At 51.4% G+C, this 21,536-nt stretch overlaps 1 protein-coding gene across 1 annotated transcript in view; it reads left to right on the plus strand.

Moving 5' to 3' along the window:
• PLXNA2 (plexin A2) overlaps nt 1-5,144 on the plus strand; it is a 223,695-nt gene extending 218,551 nt beyond the window's left edge. Inside the window, exons 29-32 of the mRNA XM_011233642.3 lie at nt 29-198; nt 2,703-2,915; nt 3,616-3,766; nt 4,524-5,144. Of these exons, the coding sequence (XP_011231944.2) occupies nt 29-198; nt 2,703-2,915; nt 3,616-3,766; nt 4,524-4,619 (630 nt within the window). The 3' untranslated portion in view covers nt 4,620-5,144. The remainder of the gene's footprint in view (nt 1-28; nt 199-2,702; nt 2,916-3,615; nt 3,767-4,523) is intronic.
• Nucleotides 5,145-21,536: the final 16,392 nt, after the last annotated feature.

Here is a 21,536-nt window from a genome sequence, read left to right on the forward strand (position 1 = left end):
ACGTACTGCCCCCCCATCCCTCCCCCAGGGCACCCTGCAGAAGTTCGTGGACGACTTGTTCGAGACCTTGTTCAGCACGGTGCACCGGGGCAGCGCTCTCCCCCTGGCCATCAAGTACATGTTTGACTTCCTGGATGAGCAGGCAGACAGACACAGCATCCACGACACAGATGTGCGACACACCTGGAAAAGCAACTGGTAACCCCTCGGGGAGCCCAGAGGGAGCTGTAGCCCGGAGAGGCCGCAAGCTGCGGGAGGTGGAGGCTGGCAGGGACCAGGGAGATGCGGGCAGCCCGTTCCTCACGGTGGCTGGGTAATCCGAGGTCTCTTGAACAAGTAGCGCACATATGCTCTGCAGAGCCACCGTGGTCCCCAGGCTGCGGGCGCCAAGTGGGGCCTGTCTGGCGGAGGGCCCGACACCAGGGGACATGGGCTTGAGCTCTGCCCTTTCAGGTTGAGAGCCTTTCCCGGGCAGCACTTCCACCCTGATGCTGAGACCTCTTGTTCTTGACAAGGTGCTAGAGGAACCTACGTAGAGAGCCACACTGGAGAGCTGGGCGCAGAGCTTCAGAGCAGGCAGCGCCAGGCCCTCTGAGCAGGGCAGAACCGAAGGCACCTCCTCCTGAGACGGGGAAGGCCTAACTGAACGTAGACCCCTGGGGAGAGAGCTTGCACTTGCTGCAGACTAGAGCCCACCGGCCGGAGCAGGTCATGGCAAACTTGATGCCTTAGGCCAAGTTAGGACCCGAGCGCCAGGAGTTTCTGGAAGCAGCAGGCGGGATATGTCCTGCAGGCATGACTGTCTTCCCTAAGGTAACCCCTACAGCTGCACGCAGCAGTGGGAGAAGGGGCTCCCACAGGCCCCTAGCAGACGACTTTTCCCTCCTGGGTTTGAGATCCAGACCACAGACGGAGCTGTCCGGCTTTCAGGTCAGACAGGGCCTGGCCAAGAGCCGGAGTCAAAAACCTTCCTCCAGGAAAGAGCCCAGAGAGGGGAGAGAGGAGGTCCAGGCATTTGGGTTGGGCAGGCAGCCCACACAGCTGTCTGGAGTCAGCGATCTCCTCAGAAAACAGAGCCGACACAGATGGGCCCCGGCTGTTATTTGGGAATCAAAAACCCTAGCAACCAGCAAAGCACTTCAGAAAAACCCAACCCCAACCCCATATAATCCTTTCTTCTTTGAGATGTTGTGGTTGTTGGCCCTCCGGAGTCTGCAGCTTTGATCACAGGGTAGTGAAATGGGGAGATTCTGGTGGTTGCGGGTGAGGAGCCCACAGCGTGCTTCACTGGGGCAGGACTTTCGTCTGCATTCCCAGGGCCAGGGTCATGGCTGTCTCCTTTGCTTTGGAAGACTCCCCAGCCTAGTGCTGGAAGCGTGCAGTCTCGGGGAAATGAAGAGAAAGTTCTGGATCATCCCCATCTCGCTGCCTTCTGTTGCCAGATAGGACCAGGTCATAGAAGTGCCCTACCCTGGAGTTGTGGCAGGAAGAGTCCCCTTATCCAGACCTAAAATAGCTAATGTCCAAGGAAAGAATATTAGAAGCTCCCCAAAGCTCCTGGAGGACGGGAAGGTGGAAGAGACGAGTCATTTCTCAGCCGAGGCAGCCCTGCCCAGGCTACAGGAAAGAGCGAGCCTGTTATCCTTTGAAAGATAAGCAGAAATCATCCTGGAAGGACTTGGAGTGGGCAAAGTCCTCCCCAAGACTTGGCATGACTGAGACATTTGGGAAAGACTGGGGTGCTTGAGGGTGAAAAGAACTTGAAGAAGGGTTGATGAGAGGTAGGTCAGATTTCTGGAATGTCATCTCACGCCAGAAGGAGAAGCCAGGGAACAAAGGTCACTCCACAGAGAAGCCCAGGAGTTAAGGCCCTGAAGGCAGCTGGAGGAGAAGGCCAAGTTGGAAAAGGCACAGAAACAGCAGCTGTTCTGATTTTGAAGGGGAGCAGATGGGTTGAACACCCATTCTCCTCTGATTATAAATTCCCAAGTTGCAAGAAGGAACACTCCTAACAACTGATCAGTTCCTCTTGGGGTGGGAAAAACTCTGAGCTACAGTGAGTTCATTCCCAGTAGGCCAACAATGGCCTCCTCTCCTCCCTCTGCCTCTGCCCAGAGAGGAGAGAGCCCTGGGGAGAGCCCTGAAAGAGCTGGCCCCAGGGGGGCCCACTCCGCAGCCCCACCAGGCCTGGCCGGCCCTGGGAAGCAGTGCGAGGGGCCAAGCTGGGCGGGGAGCACAGGTGGTGCCCTTTGTGCCGGCTCCCAGGCAGCGCCTGGGGCTGCTGGCTGCATCCTTCAGGACAATGGCCATGGGCCCTGTGAAGGGACTCTAGGAGTCTGGGGGCTTTGTTTGAAGCTCTGAGAAAATCGCACAGTTCTCTGTTCTTGGACTTCCCTGGGGGTATGGAGGCCTTTGGGAAAGCTGCCAGGACGGAACAGAACCCACCCACGTCTCCCCCTCGGTTGTTAAGGCTCAGGGTCAGCACCTAGTGAGGTTACAATGATGCCCCTCCTCTTCTCCCAGGGTCAGGAACGGCTTAGGCTAGATTCGCAGCCCCGGCTGGAGCAGCGCTCTGAGATTTCACTCCCTTGTCCTCGCGGGAGAGATCTTTACCTGTGGAGGGAAGAGAGGCATATTCATGGGCAATATCCGGGGTGCGGCAGGGGTTCGGCCCTCAAGGTCTGCTCTGCCTTTTTCTACAGCCTCCCTCTGCGCTTCTGGGTGAACGTGATCAAGAACCCCCAGTTCGTGTTCGACATCCACAAGGGCAGCATCACGGACGCCTGTCTGTCCGTGGTGGCCCAGACCTTCATGGACTCCTGCTCCACGTCAGAGCACCGGCTGGGCAAGGACTCCCCCTCCAACAAGCTGCTCTACGCCAAGGACATCCCCAGCTATAAGAGCTGGGTGGAGAGGTCAGGAGCACCCCCGGACAGGCCCACCCCCCATCTGTCTGCTCAGTCCCCCACCCTGTGGGCCTCACTGACTGAGGACTCACAACCCACAACCGCGTTTGCGGTCCCTTTGGATCTCATGCTCCCAGCCTTCCCCCTTATCCAAACTTCCTGCTGGGGGGAAGAGGGGAACCTTTGTGCCCTTGGAGGTCAGGTCATTATCATTCTGATGACCTTTCATTGAACACATGGTAAGCAACCAGTGCTGTGATAAAGGTTTTTTATGTATCATCTTCTTAAAATATCCAAGAGATGCAAAGTGAATCTTATCATCCCCATTTCACTGCTAAGGAGACCGAGGTGCAGAAAGAGGCTAAGTAACTTGCCCAAGGTCACACAGCCGGCAGGTAGTAGAGCTGGGATTGGAAGACGAGGAGTCCAGTCAGAGTCTGGTCAGAGTCTGGGCTTTTAAGCGTTCCTGGAGGGGGCGGGGGCCCACACGGTGGAAGCTCCCAGCTAGATGGAGTCTGGCCTAGGGAGCGCCAGTCTCCAGGCCTCAACCTTAGCTTGAGGCAAGGAGCCAGAGGGAGACACGTCAGAAGAGAAATCGGGAGGCAGGAGCAACTGGGGACATCCGGTGCTCTCAAGGAGCCTGGGGTCAGAGTCTTGGAGGAGAAGGGGTGCCGGGTCCGCACTAAGGAGCCCGTCCTCTCTACGGCAGATACTATGCAGACATCGCCAAGCTCCCGGCCATCAGTGACCAGGACATGAACGCCTACCTGGCCGAGCAGTCCCGTCTGCACGCTGTGGAATTCAATATGTTGAGTGCCCTCAATGAGATCTACTCCTACGTCAGCAAGTATAGCGAAGAGGTAAGGCGGGGCCCGGGAGGGGACAGAGACTCACACGCAGCCGGGAGGCAGATACACAGAAGGCCTGGCTCAGCCCTTCAATAACAGCAACAGAGGGTAATTTAGATGACAGAGGCATGGAGTCAAAACCCGTGAGCTCGAAACTCATTACCATCCCCTTAGAAGGAAGCCTCTCCTCCCAATTCATCCAGCACCTTCTTTCACATTTCATTGTCTTCCACTCATTGTTAACACAATAAATAACACTTTTAACAACATAATTGTTGTTCCTTTCAAAGTGTCGTACAATTAATTTCATCCTTCCTTCAACAATGAATCAGATGATTCTTTGCACTTGGGCAGATGCTATCGGTTACATTTCATGTAGGCAGGTGGACCTTAACGTGAGCAGAGGTCACCTAGGACAGCTCCAGAGAATTTCCAAGGCATGCACTGACATTGTCCTTGAAATTAGCATTAGTAATAATAATAATGTTAGCAGCTAATATTTACATAGCACTTTGTCAGATATGCCAAATACGGTTTTAAACACGTAGTGTTAAGATATCTACATGTATGTGCATACGTGTAGACAGACATATATAGACACACATACATGCCTACACAACATATATTCAGTTAATCATTTACGGGATCTCAGGTTATGTTCATTAGGGCAGAATGGAAAGGCGGGTAGAGGGATGAAGGATTCGGCCAATGGCTTCCTCTACTGAAACTGAGTCCTAAAGTCTTCTCCACCCTTGTTTTTGCTCCTCAGCTCATCGGGGCCCTAGAGCAGGACGAGCAGGCCCGGCGACAGCGGCTGGCGTACAAGGTGGAGCAGCTCATTAATGCTATGTCCATTGAGAGCTGAGAGACGGAGCCTCGCATTCCCAGGAAGGGGGCCTGTGAAAGCTGTCACACTGGGAGTCTCAGAAGGAAGGACAAGTGAGGGGATCATACCCCAGAGCTTGCTGTCCCCTGAGACCCCATCCCGGGGAGAGGGGAGGGCCCCTCCCCCCCACGCCAGCCACGGCCCATCACCGCCGGCTCCTGCAGGGAGAGACCGCGGGCATCGTCCACCCACAGCGAACCACAGAGAGGCAGGGGGCGCAGAGAAGGTGGTTCTCCAAGCCGAGAGGCACGAACTGGGGACAGTTCTGCCTCTGTGACTGCTGCTTTGCATGAAAACTCATTTGATGTATATTGGGGAAATAATGAGAACTTTATTTAATTTTTTTTAAGAAAAAGGAAAAAAAAAACAGAAATAAAACAAAACAAAAAGCCTCCCTGTTCATCCCGTCCCACTTCTGTTTCAATCTGATTTCTGTCCCCATTCCTTCTCCCCGCCCTCCCCCCTTCCTCGAATGACTCCTATTTTCAAATGCCAGAAAAAGCCTACAAAGAGAAGCTGAGAAGAATTGGAGGGAAAACGATCATTTGCTTTCCCTTGAAATTGCAAGAACATGAGGAGGAGGAGAAGAACGAGCACAAGTTCACTCCAAATACTTTGCAAAAATAGAGGCCAGTACAACCTGGAATCATCCCGGCAGCCCAAGGACCATGGCAAGTACCGAACTCGGCACCGACTGTGGGGCTCAGCCTGGCTGACCGGGAGTATGGAGCTTTACGGACGACACACACGTATATTCTCATCTCTGGAGAGCAGATAGGTGTCTGTAGGGTACCAATGCTTTTTGCTACTGGGTATTTTGTTTGTTTTTCTTTTATTTAATCTCAAACCTCAAGAAATGAGGAGCTGATCTTCGGTACTTTCCCCTTTGGTTCCCCTAAAGTTACTCTCCGAAGTGAGGGAGAGGAGGGCCTCTCCCAGACCAGACACCTGGCCTCCCCGAGGACACTGGACAGCTTTGCCTTACATCGTCATGGTCATAAACCAGGCCTCCTTGGGGAAAGGGCCTGGAGTGTGTGGCTCAGGCCTCCAGGAGATTCCGCTTGGGAGCTGATTTGGGGACGTGGGTGTTGGCTTTAGATTCCACTCCAATCTGCCGGTGGTTTCTTGCAGTTGAAGACAAAGCAAAAACCAAACACTGTTTACAGCAAGCAATACTTGAAGAGCATAGGTTAAGGAAGTGGCCGTATTTATTGTGATGCTTTCTTTCTACCCTTCTCTTGTGCCTGCAGAGGGGAGACAGCCCTCCGCTCATATGTGGAAGTTCCTGACCGTCTGAGCGCTTGCCTCAGTAGAAATGACGGTACATCCCCACGTTACTGTCTCCTGCCTCTCTTTCTGCCCCCCACGTCCTTGTGAGTTTGAAGGACAAGTGGGTGGCTTCTCACTGGGCTTCTTTCTTTCTCTCTCTCTTCTGCTAACACCTAAAACCATGGATGACCAACTCTCCTGAGTGTAGTTTCTAAACAAAGAGACCAAAGCTCCCCACCCTGGGTCCAGAGGCCCCGCGAAAGCCAGTGGGAGTCATCCAGAGGAAGGTGGCTCTGTTGGCGGCAAGACCTTGGTGACCGGGACAGCCGTCAGAGTTTTCAGGCCTCCCCCACTGGCAAGGATCCAAGCAGACAGCTCCAGCTTCTCTGTAAGCAGCATCAGAGGGAGGGAGAAGGAAGGCCAGAGAAAGGCAAAGGGGTGGGAAGGGGGCAGGCAGGAGAGGACCATCCTCCCCTTCCCACCTTCTACTGTGCAAGGGGCTGCAGTGCTGGGAAACTGGACCAGCCAGCCCCAGAGAGACCAGACCAGGGTCATTTCCTCTGTAATTAAACTCTGGGCCCCAGCTTTTCTGTGCCCTGATTTACCTCCAAACAATTCCAATTTCCAAAGGCTCTGCTGACCACACTGGATTCCCAGGAAAGGGCTGGGGGAGGGGGAGCTCTGAGGGCTGGCTTCCATCCTTGGCGTGTGGCTCTGGATCTCTGTGCTAACCACACAGCAGACATCGCCTGGTCTTCTCAGCTCCAGCTTCTCGCCTGAATGCAGCTGACAAAGGGAAAGAGAAAAGCATTCAGCAAAATACTCAGGAAACTCGCTCTTTTCATTATAATTCACAACCAGCCATGCCAAGGCCACTTTCTTCTGATAATCCACTTCTGCTAAAGTTTCTCTGGGCTCTATTAATAGCCTGAAAGAAATACTAATGACTGGCCTTCCGCACTAAGCCAAAGTGTTTGCTCTTCGTAGCACCCAAAACTTATCAGCTCGGAGCCTGTGATTAATGGCGATGAAAGGAGAGAAGATTTGTGCAAGAGGAATGTGAGCGGGGGGCCTCGGTGCCACAGAAAAATCCCAGCCCACCCTCACATGACTTCCGAGCTCCAAATGGAAGTTTTCTGATCACACCGTCGCGCAGACAAGCATCCAGGATTTTGGTCCACCAAGAAGTAAAAGGAAGTTTGACATTTCGACAGTATCTCACCAACCCTTACCTCTATGCATCTACCCCATTGTCTCCCAGGAGCTACTTTGGGTGACCGTTCATTGCCCTGGGTCTGCTTCCTTGCAGGCTTCTAGAGAGTGCAGAGAATCATGGGGGTGGGGGGGATGGCCAGCTGGAGAGTGGAGGGAAGAGGAACCAGAGCTGGCATGAGTGGTTTGGCCACATTTCTCGGGATTCCATGAGAGTGTCGGGCAAGTCGGGATGGCAAAGGAGGTGGCACAGGGGCATTTCTGAGGAAGGAATTCAGAGGAAGGAAAACTTGGTACAACTCAAGCCAGGCCACGTGGGTGAAAGATGGTCAAGCCTTGCCCTCTCTCCAGCCTCCCATCTGTCCCTCCTCTACCAACTCTTGGCTTCGGGCCATCAAGAACCAATGGAGTTCATACCTACAGAATGAGGAGAACTGGGAGTCCCTTGGCCTCTCTCCTCACTATCCAATTTGAAGATATTTTGACCTCATATAAGGAAAAAGTCACAGCCGTTACCCCCCACGAAGCCCTTGCATCTTGGAGGAAGGCAGGAAGGGAAGTGTCTCTCAAAAATCCATCCAGTTTCGTTTGTTTCATTAATCTGCACAAGAGACAATGGACTGGAAAAGAACCCCGGAAATGTGCTTGGCAAGATAGAAGGTGCTGATGGACGAGATGAAGATGGACAAGATGTCCGTCTTGGTGGAGCAGGTCCCTCCAACTGGCCTGCTGCAGCCTCTGCTCTCAGCACGGGGTCGGAGGTCAGGTACTTCTGTGCATGCCCTCCTCCCTCTCCCCATAGCACAGCTCTCAAATCGTGTCTGATCCACCACTGCAGAGAGCTCCCCTTCCTTGCAGAGTTAAGTCATTCAAAGCATGGATCAGCTGTTAGCCTCACTCAAGGGTAGGGACTGTTCCTCCATTCCTCCATTCATACACTGCAGCTGTCTGCTAGGGACTGCTCTGGGTGCTGAGAAACAGCAGTCAACCAGACCAGGAAGGACTTTCTAGCAAATTTACATTCTCCAGGCTATTGGTCCCTGCCGCGAACTTAGGAAGCACAGTTCTCCCCACCACCTGCAGAGGGCACGAGTTTTGCAGAAAGGGGGCCAGAAGAAGAAAGAAAGCCTACCAAGCCAGCTGCCTTACCTTATCTGGGGATGTTCTTTCCGCGTGAGGGCCTCTCTCACTTCCACAGCCACTGTCTCTTCTGGTGCCACGTCCCCTGCTGCCTGAGCTCCTGACCTTCCTTCATTTCCACCAAATGAGGACAAGAAAGAGCGTTCGAGACCTCTGGCCCTGCTGAGTGTGAAGCAGAAGCAATGGATGGAATGTCTGGACGAAAAACAGTCTGGGCAGAACAAATAGAGAATGTGTGAAAGCCTCTGGCTGATAAATCTCCAGGTGCGTCCCAGTTGCCACGTGGGTCCCCATTAACCTGCAGCAGGTAAACGCTGGGCCGGCAGCTGCCCTGGGGGAGGCCATTTTTCCCCTGCCACACTGCTGCTTCTGGGGCTCCTGAGCCCTGGCCACTGACAGAAAAGACTTGAGACTCTTGAGGCAGGATCTAGGGGGTGATGAGAAAATGCAAAACAGCCTCGCAGTTATAGGGCTGTGGAAGCAGATCCCATGGGGAAACTTGAGAGGTGAAGTTCGGGGCCTTGTCTCAGGAACAAGCTTGGAGAAAATGGCAGCATCCTCTTCATAACTCCAAAGTCTCTCTTCCTCGTCTCTTGCCTTTCTCCTGGATTTCCCAAAGAGGGAAGTTTTAGCACCCAGGGCTCAGTGACACCATGAATGAAAGGTAAGTTTCACTCTTGGTATCAGGGACGTCCTGGGACCTGACTGATCAAGACCACTGCTTGTCAAACAAGGCCTTAGCCCAGTAAGCAGACTGGAGATTCTTGGCCTCTCGTGGACAGTCCTATCTTGTTCTCCTCACTGTAACAGGGCTCCACCTTCAGACTGGACTCTATCTGTTCTGCTGTGCAACCTGCTCCTGTTTAGCCTCAAGGAAGATGGGAGGCACCTTTGGATTTCAGTCAAGGCCCTGACTTTGGCTTTATTTGCCCTCCATGTTGACATGACAGGTGGAGAGCATAATGGAACATGGTCCCCCATTAGCAAGTGTGTTGGGGAACAAGGGACAAGCTCTTTATCCCATGAAACTGGGGACCTGAGCCCACCTGCATTTCCGCCCAACTTCTCCTACCCAAACCCACTCTTCTTGACACACTGGAATCTGTATTATATATATTTTTAAGAAAATACAATGATAGTTGTCTGGTTTTGCTGTTTTTACAGGTGTTGTGGAATAAAAACTGTAAGAAATCTAAGTATTTAAAATGTTCCAATAAGGGTTTTTTTGGTTATTCTAATATATTATTGTGTACCTATTGTAAATATGAAACACTCCTATTTTGCAAGCCAAGGACACAATTTGTACTGTTGTTATATATAAATAAAGTTTACTGGATAAAAAAAAAAACTTACATCTTCAGATAAGCCTGGTTGTTCAGCCACACACATGCAGAATAACATTTCACGGGCATATTTAAGAAGCAGGTTACTTAGGGAAGGTGAGCTAAGCGGTTTTCAGAGACTTCTAGAAGTCTCTCTATAGCCAGAGCTTATTAATGTCCAGTCATCATCATCATCAACACACACTCTCTCTCTCTCTCTCTCTCTCTCTCTCTCTCTCTCTCTCTCTCTCTCGCTGCTCCAGCTTGTACCAATAGGTGAACACTGCCCCCTAGCCCCAAGACCCCAGAATACAGCTTTCCTCCAACAATAGACAGAGTGCAGATACTTTGGGCTGAGACCTTTTTGCCAGGGAAGAATGAGGTCTCAGGAGAATGAAGAAATCCATCCCTGGTCCTTCCTGAAAATCACATTTATTCGTTTATACAAAAGAGGCATGGCTTCCTGGCAAGTGCTGGGGGAGGGGCAGGAATAATAAATGAGGAACGCATGATCCTTGCCCTCATCAAGCTTTAAGGTTGGTGAAAAGCGCAAGGATTCTGAAAAAGGAATGTCTTTCTGAAAAATGAATGTCTTGGCCACACCACGAGAAGGGTGTTTTTGTTGTTTTCCTTTGATTTTCAGTTAAGGGATGAAGGGGGGTGTGGGTCAGGGAATGATGCCATATACTGTGTGCAATTAGATCCAGCACGGGGCGGGGCTCCGGCAGGGGTCCAGGCAAAGAGCCTGGGAGGTAGCGAGTTGATTGGTTGATCTGAGGATGCCACGCCCCCTCCCTTCTTCTGTACTTCCATTTTTCTCTTTTTCTTCCTTGTAACTGGAAGTGTGTGGGTGACCCTGCCACTCTCCGCAGGTGAAGGGAGTATGGGGTCAGCTCGAGAACCTGGCAGTCTGACATCTCAGGGAACTGCGCACCAGGAGACTGCTGAAGGCTGCCTCCATGGTCATGCGGTCAGAGCTGTTTTCTGGGCCCACGGCCTGGCACCCACAACAAAAGCAGAGGTTCCTGAGGGACGAGGTGCAGCCTTGCCCTTGGAGGGCCTCCAGTCAGCTGGGGGAGACAGCCCCTGCCTGCAGGGTGCCTCCAATCTGATGGGGGGAGACTCAGACTTTGCTGTCAAGGCCAGCCCAGTCTTACGACGACCGCCAGCACATGGACAAATGGGGCCTGGGACTCGAAGTACAAAATCATACACAGTGTACGTTCGTTAAGTGCAGTGCATGCTAGGGCTATAGAATTGTGCTGGATTCAAAGACAGAACGCCTGCTAAGATTTTTCAGTCCGTCCTTGGCAGCTTCTGAGTTTATGATGTCTGTGTGCATGCGTGTGTGGGGACACACACACACACGCACACGCACACGCACACACACGCACGCGCATTGTTCCCTGAGAGACTGGAGAGCTGCAAATGCTGGTCCTGAGGGTGAGGAACATGCAAACACAACACCCTGAAGAGCCAGGAGAAGAGCAGAGCGCTGCGGCCGGTCTAGAATGAGCGCTCTGCTTCTGACCGCACAGAGGGTTTGTCTGTGAGCGCAGAGATCACCATAAACCGTGGCCACTTCTCCTGTAAATTCCGACCTAGAGCGCTGCAGCGCCCTGCTCCGCCGCAGTGAGAAAGGCGCGATCAGTCCCCGCGGCCCTGCTGAGCCCCCGGCACAGTGCGCGGCAGGGGCATTCCTCTGAGACCCGGCTCCTGGCGGGATCGCTGCAGTGGGCTGGCCGGGCCAGCGGCGCCAACGCATGGGCTCCACGGAGGAGGCCAGTTCTTGGTGTGGGCCCCCTAATCTTCTTGCCACTCCCTGGCTCTTCCTTCAACAACTTGGACTTGGGACAGCTCTGTTTGTTTGTTGTTTTTTTTTTAAGATTTATTTATTTTGAGAGAGAGTGTGTGCGCAGAGGGAGGGACCCAGGTGGAGGGAGAGAGAATCTCAAGCCGACTCCCCACTAAGTGCAGAGCCCAACACCCAGGTGGGGGTAGGGGGGTAACTGGATCCCAGAACCCTGAGCCCAAATCAAGAGTCCAACTCTTAACCGACTGAGCCACCCAGGTGCCCGTAGGCAGCTCTGTTATTAAGTATCTGCTGCAGGACCTACCGGGAGGGAATCTACTAGACCCCTGCCCATCCTGCTCACTGTTGTAGTCCCAGGACAGAGCACAGGGAGCCCTGGCTGGAGGCAGAGGCCAATAAGAATGTTCTGAAAGAATGAATGACTGAGCACATAAATTTTGTGGACCATTTACCATATTCCAGGCACTAGAAAGACCATCCTCTCATATGATAGTTTTCTATAGTCTGAGGCTCAGAGAGGCGAAGGGGTTTGCGGAAGGTCAGACAGCTACGGCAGAGTTCGGATTGCATGCTCTTTCCACGTGCTACACTGCCCCTCAGGAGCTCCAGGACATTGACAGCTTGGAGGTCTTCCCCGGAAATGGGTCCTCCCTCTGGTACAAGCAGGTGCTGTGCGAGCGCCCATCAGCCTCCGCTAATGTTCGTGTTTGTTCAACACGGTCCTCCCCTATTCACCACTGTGGTGAGCAGGGCACCAGATTAGGCCCTGTGGGGCATATAAAGGGGGAAAGAAAGCCAAGTCTTAAAGCTGCAACTTTCTCAGAATTTAAAATCCCACATCAATATTGAATCATTATTCTAAGAGAGAAAGACTCATCCCTTTTCTTAGTGGGAATTACGTATCATTTTTACTACAAGTGCAAAATAATTTTGCCAAACTGCAGCAGTAGGAAGCTCAGAGAGCTGGGCCCCTCCATTTGAGGAAAACCCTGCATGATAAGCCTCTCGAGAGGACGTAGGGAAGTGGGGGCTGCCGGTGACCGATGCTTGATCACAGTGGCACCGGGAGTTGTCAGACCCTCTGCTCAGCGAGCATGCTGCAAGAGGAGGCTCCCACCTGTGCTTGGCCCTGGAAGCTTGGAGCCAAACTCGGGCCCACCTGCAGCACCTGTGCGTGCAGGACCCTCGGCTGACGTTGCTTTATATCTCTGTCTTATTTATCTTCATTCCTCATTCCCTGCTCCCTTCTACTTGCTCGATTTCCTCTGTCCATCCCTGGCTAAGAGCATGACTTGGAATCAGATTGTCTGGGTTTGAAGTCCATTTCCATGCTGTGAGTCTTGGGACAAGACCCATAGCCTCTCTGTGTATCAGTTCTCAAATCTATAAAATGGGGATACGATATATTAAATAGGGTTTTGGAAGGGGTTAAATAAGATAATGTATATAATGGACTCCTCAGATATTATCATAGATGAATGAGAGAGAGAAAGCATCAATCCATCCTTCCTTTATGGGCGTCCAGCAGGACCTACAGGCAGGAGGAGATGAGGGTCTCTATCTGGCTGTGGGAAGAAGCTGAATTAATAAGGCTCATAGGTTTCACAGAGGAAACCTGGTGCCTCAGAGTTAAGCCCTTAGAAGCCTAGGTGTGGATGTTGACTGAGGAAGATAGGAAATGAATCAAGCCTTTACCCAAAGGCAGAACCAGCCACAAAGCAGCCGGTAAACATGCTAAAAGTGGATAGAAAGCAGAGAGAAGTGAATCAAGCCAAACCCCATGTCCTAAAGCCACAGAGAGAGTCCAACCCGCTACAAAGTCAGTAGGTGGCTTCCTGAAAGCCTGACAAGGGCCAGGGTCCAAAAAGTGTTTGGGGCCTCGTAGACACCCTTTCACCCAGAGAGCCAAAGTGTAGGCCAGGCCCATAGGCCCAGGGCAGGGGCTCCAGAGAAGGGCACATAGGTGGGAAGCAGAGGGAACAGACCCCAGGATGGTCGATTCCCAGCGAGAAGCCAGGAGAGCAGAGTAGGAGAGGAAATTAAGTGCTTACCAGACCTGGGAGGGTTACTTGCCCTGTCTCCCCTCAGGGAGAAATCTGGGCACCTCCATCCGCAACTGGTTCCAGGTGAGTGTATGAGTCAGGGTTTCCCAGAGAAACCAGAACCAATAGAGCACTAGGGTGTGGGTACATGTGTGTGCACGTGTGTGTGTGTGTGTGTGTGTGCATGTGTGTAGGGAGGACATCAACAGAGACAGACACAGAGAGACTTTCTGGAACTGGCTCACATGACCGGGGGGCTGACAAGTCTAAAGTCTACAGGGTGGGCTGGCAGGCTAGCAATTTGGGCAAGAGCTAAATGTTGAGTCTTGAGTCTCAAGGCAATGTGGAGGCAGAATTTGTTCTTCTTTGGGAAACCTCGATTTTGCTTTTAAGGCTTTCAACCGTTAGTTGAGGCCCATCCATATCATGGAGGGCAATCTGCTTTATTCAAAGTCTACTGGTTATAAATGTTACTCACATCTAAAAAGTACCTTTGCAGCAACATCTAGACTGGTGGGTTTGTTTATTTGTTAAAGATTTTATTTATTTATTTGAGTGAGAGAGAGAGAGCATGTGAGCAGGGGAGAAGAGCAAAGGCAGAGGGAGAAGCAGACTCCCCACCAAGCAGGAAGCTTGATGCAGGGCTGGATCCCAGGACCCTGAGATCATGACCTGTGCCAAAGGCAGATGCTTAACTGACTGAGCCCCCCAGGCGCCCCTAGACTGGTGTTTGACCAAACAAGTGGGCACCATAGCCTCGCTGAGTTGCCCCATAAAATTAACCATCACGTGAGGAAATGACAAAGTCAACCAGCTCTCAAACACTGAGGCTAAACCCCACGCAAAGGATCTGTAAGTCTATCCACTTGGATGCTTTCTCTCTCTCTCTCTTTTTTTTTATTGTAGTGACATCCACACAACAACATTCACCATCTTCATGGTTGTCCAGCAGACAGCTGAGGGGCATTAAGTACATTCACACTGTTGTGTGGCCATCCCACCATCCATCCCCATAGCTCTTCTCACCTTGTCACACTGAAACTCTGTCCCCATTAAACAACTCCCCGTGCTCCTCTTCCCCCAGCCCCTGATGACCATTCTTTTATACTTTGATGCTTTTTAAAATCTGGTTTCTTTTGCTCTTAATTTCCTGGTGGAAAATGCTTTTGAAAAGTCCCAACCTTTGCGGGCTAAGCAAAGAAGAAAAGGGATGGACATCAAGGAGGCGTGGCATGACTGCAATGCCAAGCACGACAAAGGGGCAGGGAGGGTTCCAGCTCCAGAGCCCAGGAGAGGGGCTGACTCTCTGAGTCATCACAGGGAAACATAGGAGGTGGGAAAAACTGGAAACTATCCCCTTCTCTGGTCTTTCTCTTGAACATTCATAAAAGTCCATTATCCTAGCCTGTTTATAAGGGTCCCACCAAAAAGCATACACCAGAAACTGGTACAAAAAAAAAAAAGGCTTAGTTGTTCAATCCCCAAGAATCATGTGGAATTCCGTGCTTCCAGGTCCATCTTCCCAGTCTCATCTTTCCCTGGTTCCCCATCTTCATTTGGCTCCATTTTTCAGTTCCCCAATGTCACCTCAAGTGCCCCTAACTTGGAGGATCCATTTTAGAAAAGCTGAGCCTGGAGCTCCGGTGGGACACCCAAGGCATCCCCAGCCACATGAGAGGGGAGCCTGAGGTGATGGATCCCGGAGGGTAGGCCAGGAGCCCCCCATCCATGTGTAGTCCGACTTCACCTCCACCCAAGACGATCCACTGTGACTTTAAAGGCCACAAGACCACGACGGGAGCTAAGTCCCCTCTGACAGTAGTCAACCTTGAGCTTGGGGCACTACAGGAACCCATCTCCTCTTCCTTGACTTTAGAGGCAGCTCTTAGGTCCCATTTCCATTCCATTTCCTTGGAGGAGGGTGAGGACACCTATGGAGGAGAAGGGGAAGACGTGATCACTCCTCTTGGTCAGTTCGCCCAAAATGTTGGGGTCCTGAGGTCTTTCTTCCTTGACCTTAAGGTTGAACATGGTAAGGGAAGATGGCCCGTGAAGCGGTGTGTGCACACGGGCTGTGTGGGCACTCCTCTCTAGGACCCCCTGTCCCCGTTCCTTCGTTTATTTAATCAAACATGTCCTGACAGCCCTCTATTTGCTGTGTTCGGTGCTAGGCACCAGGAAAGGTCCCAGGCTAGGCCCCTGACGTCCTCGTCTTTCGAGCCTCCCTGGCTGCCATGTTCATCTGGCAACAATGACTGGGTGTCTGGAGTGCATTTACTGTCATGAAGGCGACACACACATGATCAAAGACTCTGACAAACGTCTGAAGAGGCAAACATTATTTACTACCATTTTAGAGATGAGAAAATCGAGGCTCAGAGCGATTATATAACAAATCCAGAATCACACTGAGCTTAGCGACCTCCTTGGGACTTGACCCCCAGTCTTACAAGCTGTGGTGTCAGGGCTCTTCAGGACTCATTAAAAGGGCCTCACCGGTTCCAGCACATGGCACTCAAAGCAGAAGGAGTGGATGGTCCTTACTACTCAGAGCCAACCCATGACAACAGCACTCAAGCTTTCTGGGCCCTCGGGCCTCTCCCAGCAGAACACGGGCAAGCAGAGACCAGAAGATTCCTGGAGACCTGGGTCATGCTCCTGGGTCAATGTGTTCAGGATGTGCCCCAGCCACTGGGCTTGTCTCCTTCTGAAGCCTGAATCTGCCACTAAATCCCTTGGGTGACCTTGACAAATCCTTTTTCTTTGTTCCATCTCAGCTTTCTCCTTTATAAATTGAAGGGGCTTAGAAAAGATCAGTAGTTTTCGACTTTTTACCAAAGAAAGGTTCATACAGAATCCAGATCCAAGTGGAGTTGCCCTGGTAGAGGTAGGAAGCCAAGCCCCAACCCACTCTGTCTCCCCTTCCCACACCAGGTCCCCACCCCCCCACCACCCTGTGTTGTACCCCAAATTGTCCCTGAGGACTGTTAGGGCTCCAAAGAATAAGGTCCCACCTAGGGGCCACCCTCCTTACCAGACAGGGGTGCCTCTGACCCACAGCCAAAGTGTAGACCGGATAGAGAGAAGTGCCAAAGGCCAAAGTGGAACCCAAGTTCAAAGCTCAACCTCTGATCCAAGGAAGTTTGGAGAGAGCCAGGGCCACATATGGAGCCACCACGGAGACAGTGAAATCAGAAAGGGCCACGTTGGAATAGCAAATAGGCCAAGGGACCTGGAGCCATTCCAGAATTGAGAGTGAAGGATACAGCTGCTTTTTTATAGAGTTCCAGCCCTGCAGGAGGGGCATTCTGGGTTCCTATAAGGAGCTGCCATGAGCAACCCTCCCCCCAGCCCCCGCCCCAGATCCATCCTCAGCGCTTTTCTCTAAACCCTCAGTAGCTCCCTGTGTCAGGAAATGATCCTTAGAGCCCAGGGGCAGAGGGGCAGAGAGTCCCTTACAGAACAAAAGCCACTGGGTCCTAAGTCACTCGTTTTGCATCTCCAGAGAACGAACAAGATTCCTGCTGAACTAGGACACTGAGAACAAGGGAAAGGCCCCGAGGTGGTTCTGGCTGTGGGTGGAGGTAGAGAGAGAGAGACCCCAGGTGCCACCTGAGGAGGAAGGAGGAGAGACACGGAACATGAGGTTGGGGCACCCAGTCCGTTTATATTTGAGCGAAGACGAGGAATACCCCTGCCGTATGGTTTTGAGATTTATAGCCTTTACCGGCCCCAGGTTTGTTATATTGTAAACCCTGCCTGTTTTCATCTGGTGAAGAGCTGAGAGGATCTTAAGAATGAATGGGAATCGTGCTGGCGAGAACCAGGCTCCCATCCAGAGCTGACCTGCCGACAAGACAGCTGGGCAGCAAGACAGAGGAGCAGGTCAAGTCCCTCCATTAAAACCAGGAAAGAAAGGAACTGAAAGACACACAGGACCTGGTGTGATGGCAAGTGGCCACAGGGGGCTAAATATGGCACCTTTCCTTTTCTTTTCACCCCCTTCTAGCTCTCTGTCCACCCAGGCCATGGAAAACTTCCAGGGACAATGCCGCCACATCACCTTCTCGAGGAGCCCTGGGGAGGGGGGACTTGGAACATGGCCCTAACTTCAGTGTGAGGGAGGCTGGACTCCAGCCCCTTCCCACCAGCCCGGCCTGGCCATCACCACTGCCCTGTCCTTATTTCTACCCTCCCATTACCATGCCCCCCCTTCTGTGTGTCTTTTGCCCTGAACTAAAATTGCATTTTATATGAGACGAAAAAAGAGCCAGGGGGACAGTGGACAAAGCGCGAAGCTCAGAGAACTCTGGTCCAAAACATCCCCTTTGAGGAAATATCCTCTGATGTTCTCTGATCTCAGTCTTTAGAAAATTCTGAACTTGGAAAACTGTGATGTGATTCTCTCTTCTCTCTGTGCCCCACCCCCACTACCCCCAGGATACCCGCCCTCTCCTTTCAGGGCCTCCTTCCTTTGGTCCCTGTAGGGGAAGGAAAAGGACACGCACCCACGTACCACAGACGGCCACGCTTCCCTCCTCCTTGGCCTCGAGCTGGTCTCGCTCCTTTCTAGAGCCGCCCCATCTCTGCTTCAGCAACATCACTGACTTGACATTGTTCTACAAAAACATCACACGGACGAGACCTGCTCCTAGGGTCTTGTTCCAATCTCTACCACACAGCCAAACATTTTCCTCGGGCTAGGTTCCATCAGAGCCCGAGACTGGCTCGCTGCGGATTGTCTGATCCAGCCAGATCTTCAGGGGCTCAAACCCCCCACCCTGCCCTGTTAGCCTAGCCTGCTGTGCTGGGGTCTTTGTTCACTCTGAGCTTTCTGTGAACTGAGATAGAAACATAGCAAGATGGTGAGATAATGACGACAAGCCAAAGAGTTCACAGTCTCTGCCAGCGCCACCGAGCATTGGCTGCTCCGGGCTGTTCCAAAAGCAGCTGGAAGGATGGCTCATACATATGGAAGAGACAAGAGACGGGAGGTGGGGGTCCTGTAAGGAAACAAGGCAGCCCCCAGGGCTCAGGTGGAAACCTCATGGCCCTTTCCTCCTTTCTATAAAGCCTGGTCAAGTCAGCCCTACGGGGCTTCCAGAATGAGAGGCAGAAGTCCAGGAGGCATGTTGTCAACAACTCAGATGGAAAAACACTCCAAAGGTTCCCAGGAGGCTGGCATGAGTCATAATGAAGGGTCTGTCTTAGAGGGAGTGCCAAGCCCTCCACCTCTGACATGATTCCCAAAGCCACGAGGCTGGTGGGGGTGGCGTCTGCAGAGACAAAGGCTGACTTTGTGACCTTAAATAAGTCACTGGATGTCCAGGGCCCGTTTTCTCTCATCCATAAAACAAGAGGGTTAGACAAAGTTATCTGTGATGTCCCTCCATCTCTGTGGTTTCACGATTGGGGTGACTCTCGTAATGGAACCAGTGAAATCTGAGAACCAGGGGGGAAAAGTATCAAAGACACACAAAGTCAATAATAGGAAGGGCCACGCTCCAAACTTAGGGACGGAGATTCCTAGCCCAGGGCTCTATCTGTCTCAGCAAAGGTCTTCATAATAATCGGCATTATTACAGTACCTGTGTCCCTGAGGAGGTAAAATCCCCCACAAAGCAAATGTGTTTTATCTTCTCATGACCGGTTGCTCACTATTAGTGTGTTCATGCATTGCCCATTCCAGACACCATTGGAAATATGTTCTGCTAGAATGTGGATCATCAATGATGGAATGCTATAAGCCACGATAAACTAAATGTGGGAAGTACGTTAATACTCGGGTATGTGAATGGGGACTGACCTCGAGTGGAAAAGGGGAGGCCCCACAGGGACAAGTATTCACAGACTGCATGGGTGGTAAAGTAACCGTGAGCTCACTGTTTGTTTGTTGACCAAGATTAGGGGCAAATTTAGATTGTAGTCTTTTCTTGAAGAGAGATGAAATAAATAAATGCGTATTATTTTTCAATTCTGGCTGTTTGAGCCATCTCAGCCACTGGTTTGGACAGAATGTGATCAGGTCCACAGAACCCTCTTTTAAGCAGCAGACTTCCCAACCCATCGGCTCCTTCTGCTCGCTCTGTCCCCATGCCCCACATCTGCTTCCCAGCATCAGTGGGCACACAGGCTCTCCCTTAAACACAGTCAGTCTTGGAATTCAGAGGTTACAGCCTGCTTAGCTGGGGGAAGGGAGCGCAGGCTGGGGAGAGGGAGGGAGGGGAGGCAGGATGGGAAGCCGAGCTGCTGCTTTTTTTTTTTTTTTTTTTTTTTTTTACGATTTATTTACTTATTTGAGAGAGAGAGAGAGAACACTAGCCGGGAAGGGGCAGAGGGAGAGGGAGAAGCAGACTCCCCGCTGAGCAGGAAGCCTGATGCAGGGCTTGATCCCAGGACCCTGGGGTCATGACCTGAGTCGAAGGCAGCGCTTAACCGACTGAGCCACCCAGAGCTTCTGCCATGGCTGAGAATGCCATGGCCCCCAAGGTGAGCACGTGAGCCTGGGCGGAGAGAGGGCCTTTGAGCCTTCACACAGATAAGCAGCTTCCAGCACGGGCCTCACATCACGAGATTTTATCCCCAGGATAGCCTGTGTTAGAGACCCCTCAAAATTCAAGGTAGCCTAAACCATTTCTCCAGGTGGTAAATGCTTCAGTCAGAAGAGTCCTTGGTTGGGGGTGTGGGGGGCCGCCACGGTTCTAGTTCTGCTGAGTCAACCACAGCCCAGGAGTAATCATCATGGGATCTGAAAGTAGGCACAATGGGGGTGAAACACTGGCTCTGCCCCTTAGGGGCTGGGTGATGTTGTTTCTTACTCCCTCCGAGCCAGTCTTCTAATGTGCAAAATATGTCATCAGCTCAGGTGGTTCTGGTGAAAATGAGAACAATGTAATGGCCTTAGCCCAGACCTGGCGCATAGCAGGCCCTGGAGAAATGAGGAGGTTTCTAGTAAAGGGTTATTAACTTGCACCACCTCCCTGAAATGTTCTGGCCCTTCTTTCTCCCTCATTCCACCCGGGAGACTGGAGCTCCCCCACAGCCAACATCTGGCCATGCTGACCTGTGGGAAGGACAGGGGCAGGGATCGGGCCTCGGTCACAACCACCCTCCGTGTTTTCTCAACTAAAAACCAAACACCTGGCACCAAACCACTCCAGCCCAGTCCCATGGGCACTGAAAAGCTTCTGACCAGAGAGGCTCAGGGCCGACTCTGTATGCGGGAAGGAATCCTGGTTTGGGAGAAGGGGGCGGAGACTCCAAGAGCCATCTGGAGGTGGTCCTGTTTCCAGACATACTGGGGAAGACCAGACAAGAATCAAAATGGTGTGGCATTAGCACAAGAATAGACAGATCAACGGGATTAGGCAGCTCAGAAACAGACCCTACTATATATTTAAGGACTTAATAAATGATAAGAGCTCGCTGTAAATCACCGGAGAAGGTGTGAGGGAAGCCGAAGCTGGGATTGGGGGCAATTGGCTATTTGAAAAGGCATCAGTTTCAATCCGTACCTCACAGTGCACACTAAAAGTTCACTTAGATCGAAGAGTTAAACCTGCAAAAACAAAGGAAAGAGAAAAAAAAAAAAACCCAGAACATGTCATTTTCCCGAATGGCAAGACTGAATGGTACAAAGATGCAAATGGTTCATGAATTAAGATATATGCTGAATCTAATCCCTTTCCAAGTACCAAATGGGATTGTTGGGTTTTTTTGGGGTTTTTTTGTTTTTGTTTTTGTTTTTGTTTTTTCTGGAGCTAGACAGCATGATTCTAAAATTCATTTGGAAAATAAGCAAGAATAGCCAAAATTTTTTTTTAAACAGAGTAATTGTGGGAGATTTGTTCTACCAGATAATAAAATGCTACATTTCATATACAAATATGTCATATTTTAAAATATGTGAATGTATGAGATACAATAATTAAAACAGTGTGATTATAATGGAAGAACCAACTGAACAGAATAAGACAGCTCAGAACAGTGTACTGTATATTAAAAAAAAAATTCAGCATGTGATAAAGGTGGCATCCAAGCCAATGGGGAAAGAAAACATTCTTTAATACATGATGCTGGGATTAATGGTTAACTGTTT

Source organism: Ailuropoda melanoleuca, chromosome 8 (assembly GCF_002007445.2).
Source record: "Ailuropoda melanoleuca isolate Jingjing chromosome 8, ASM200744v2, whole genome shotgun sequence".
Classification (NCBI taxonomy): domain Eukaryota; kingdom Metazoa; phylum Chordata; class Mammalia; order Carnivora; family Ursidae; genus Ailuropoda; species Ailuropoda melanoleuca.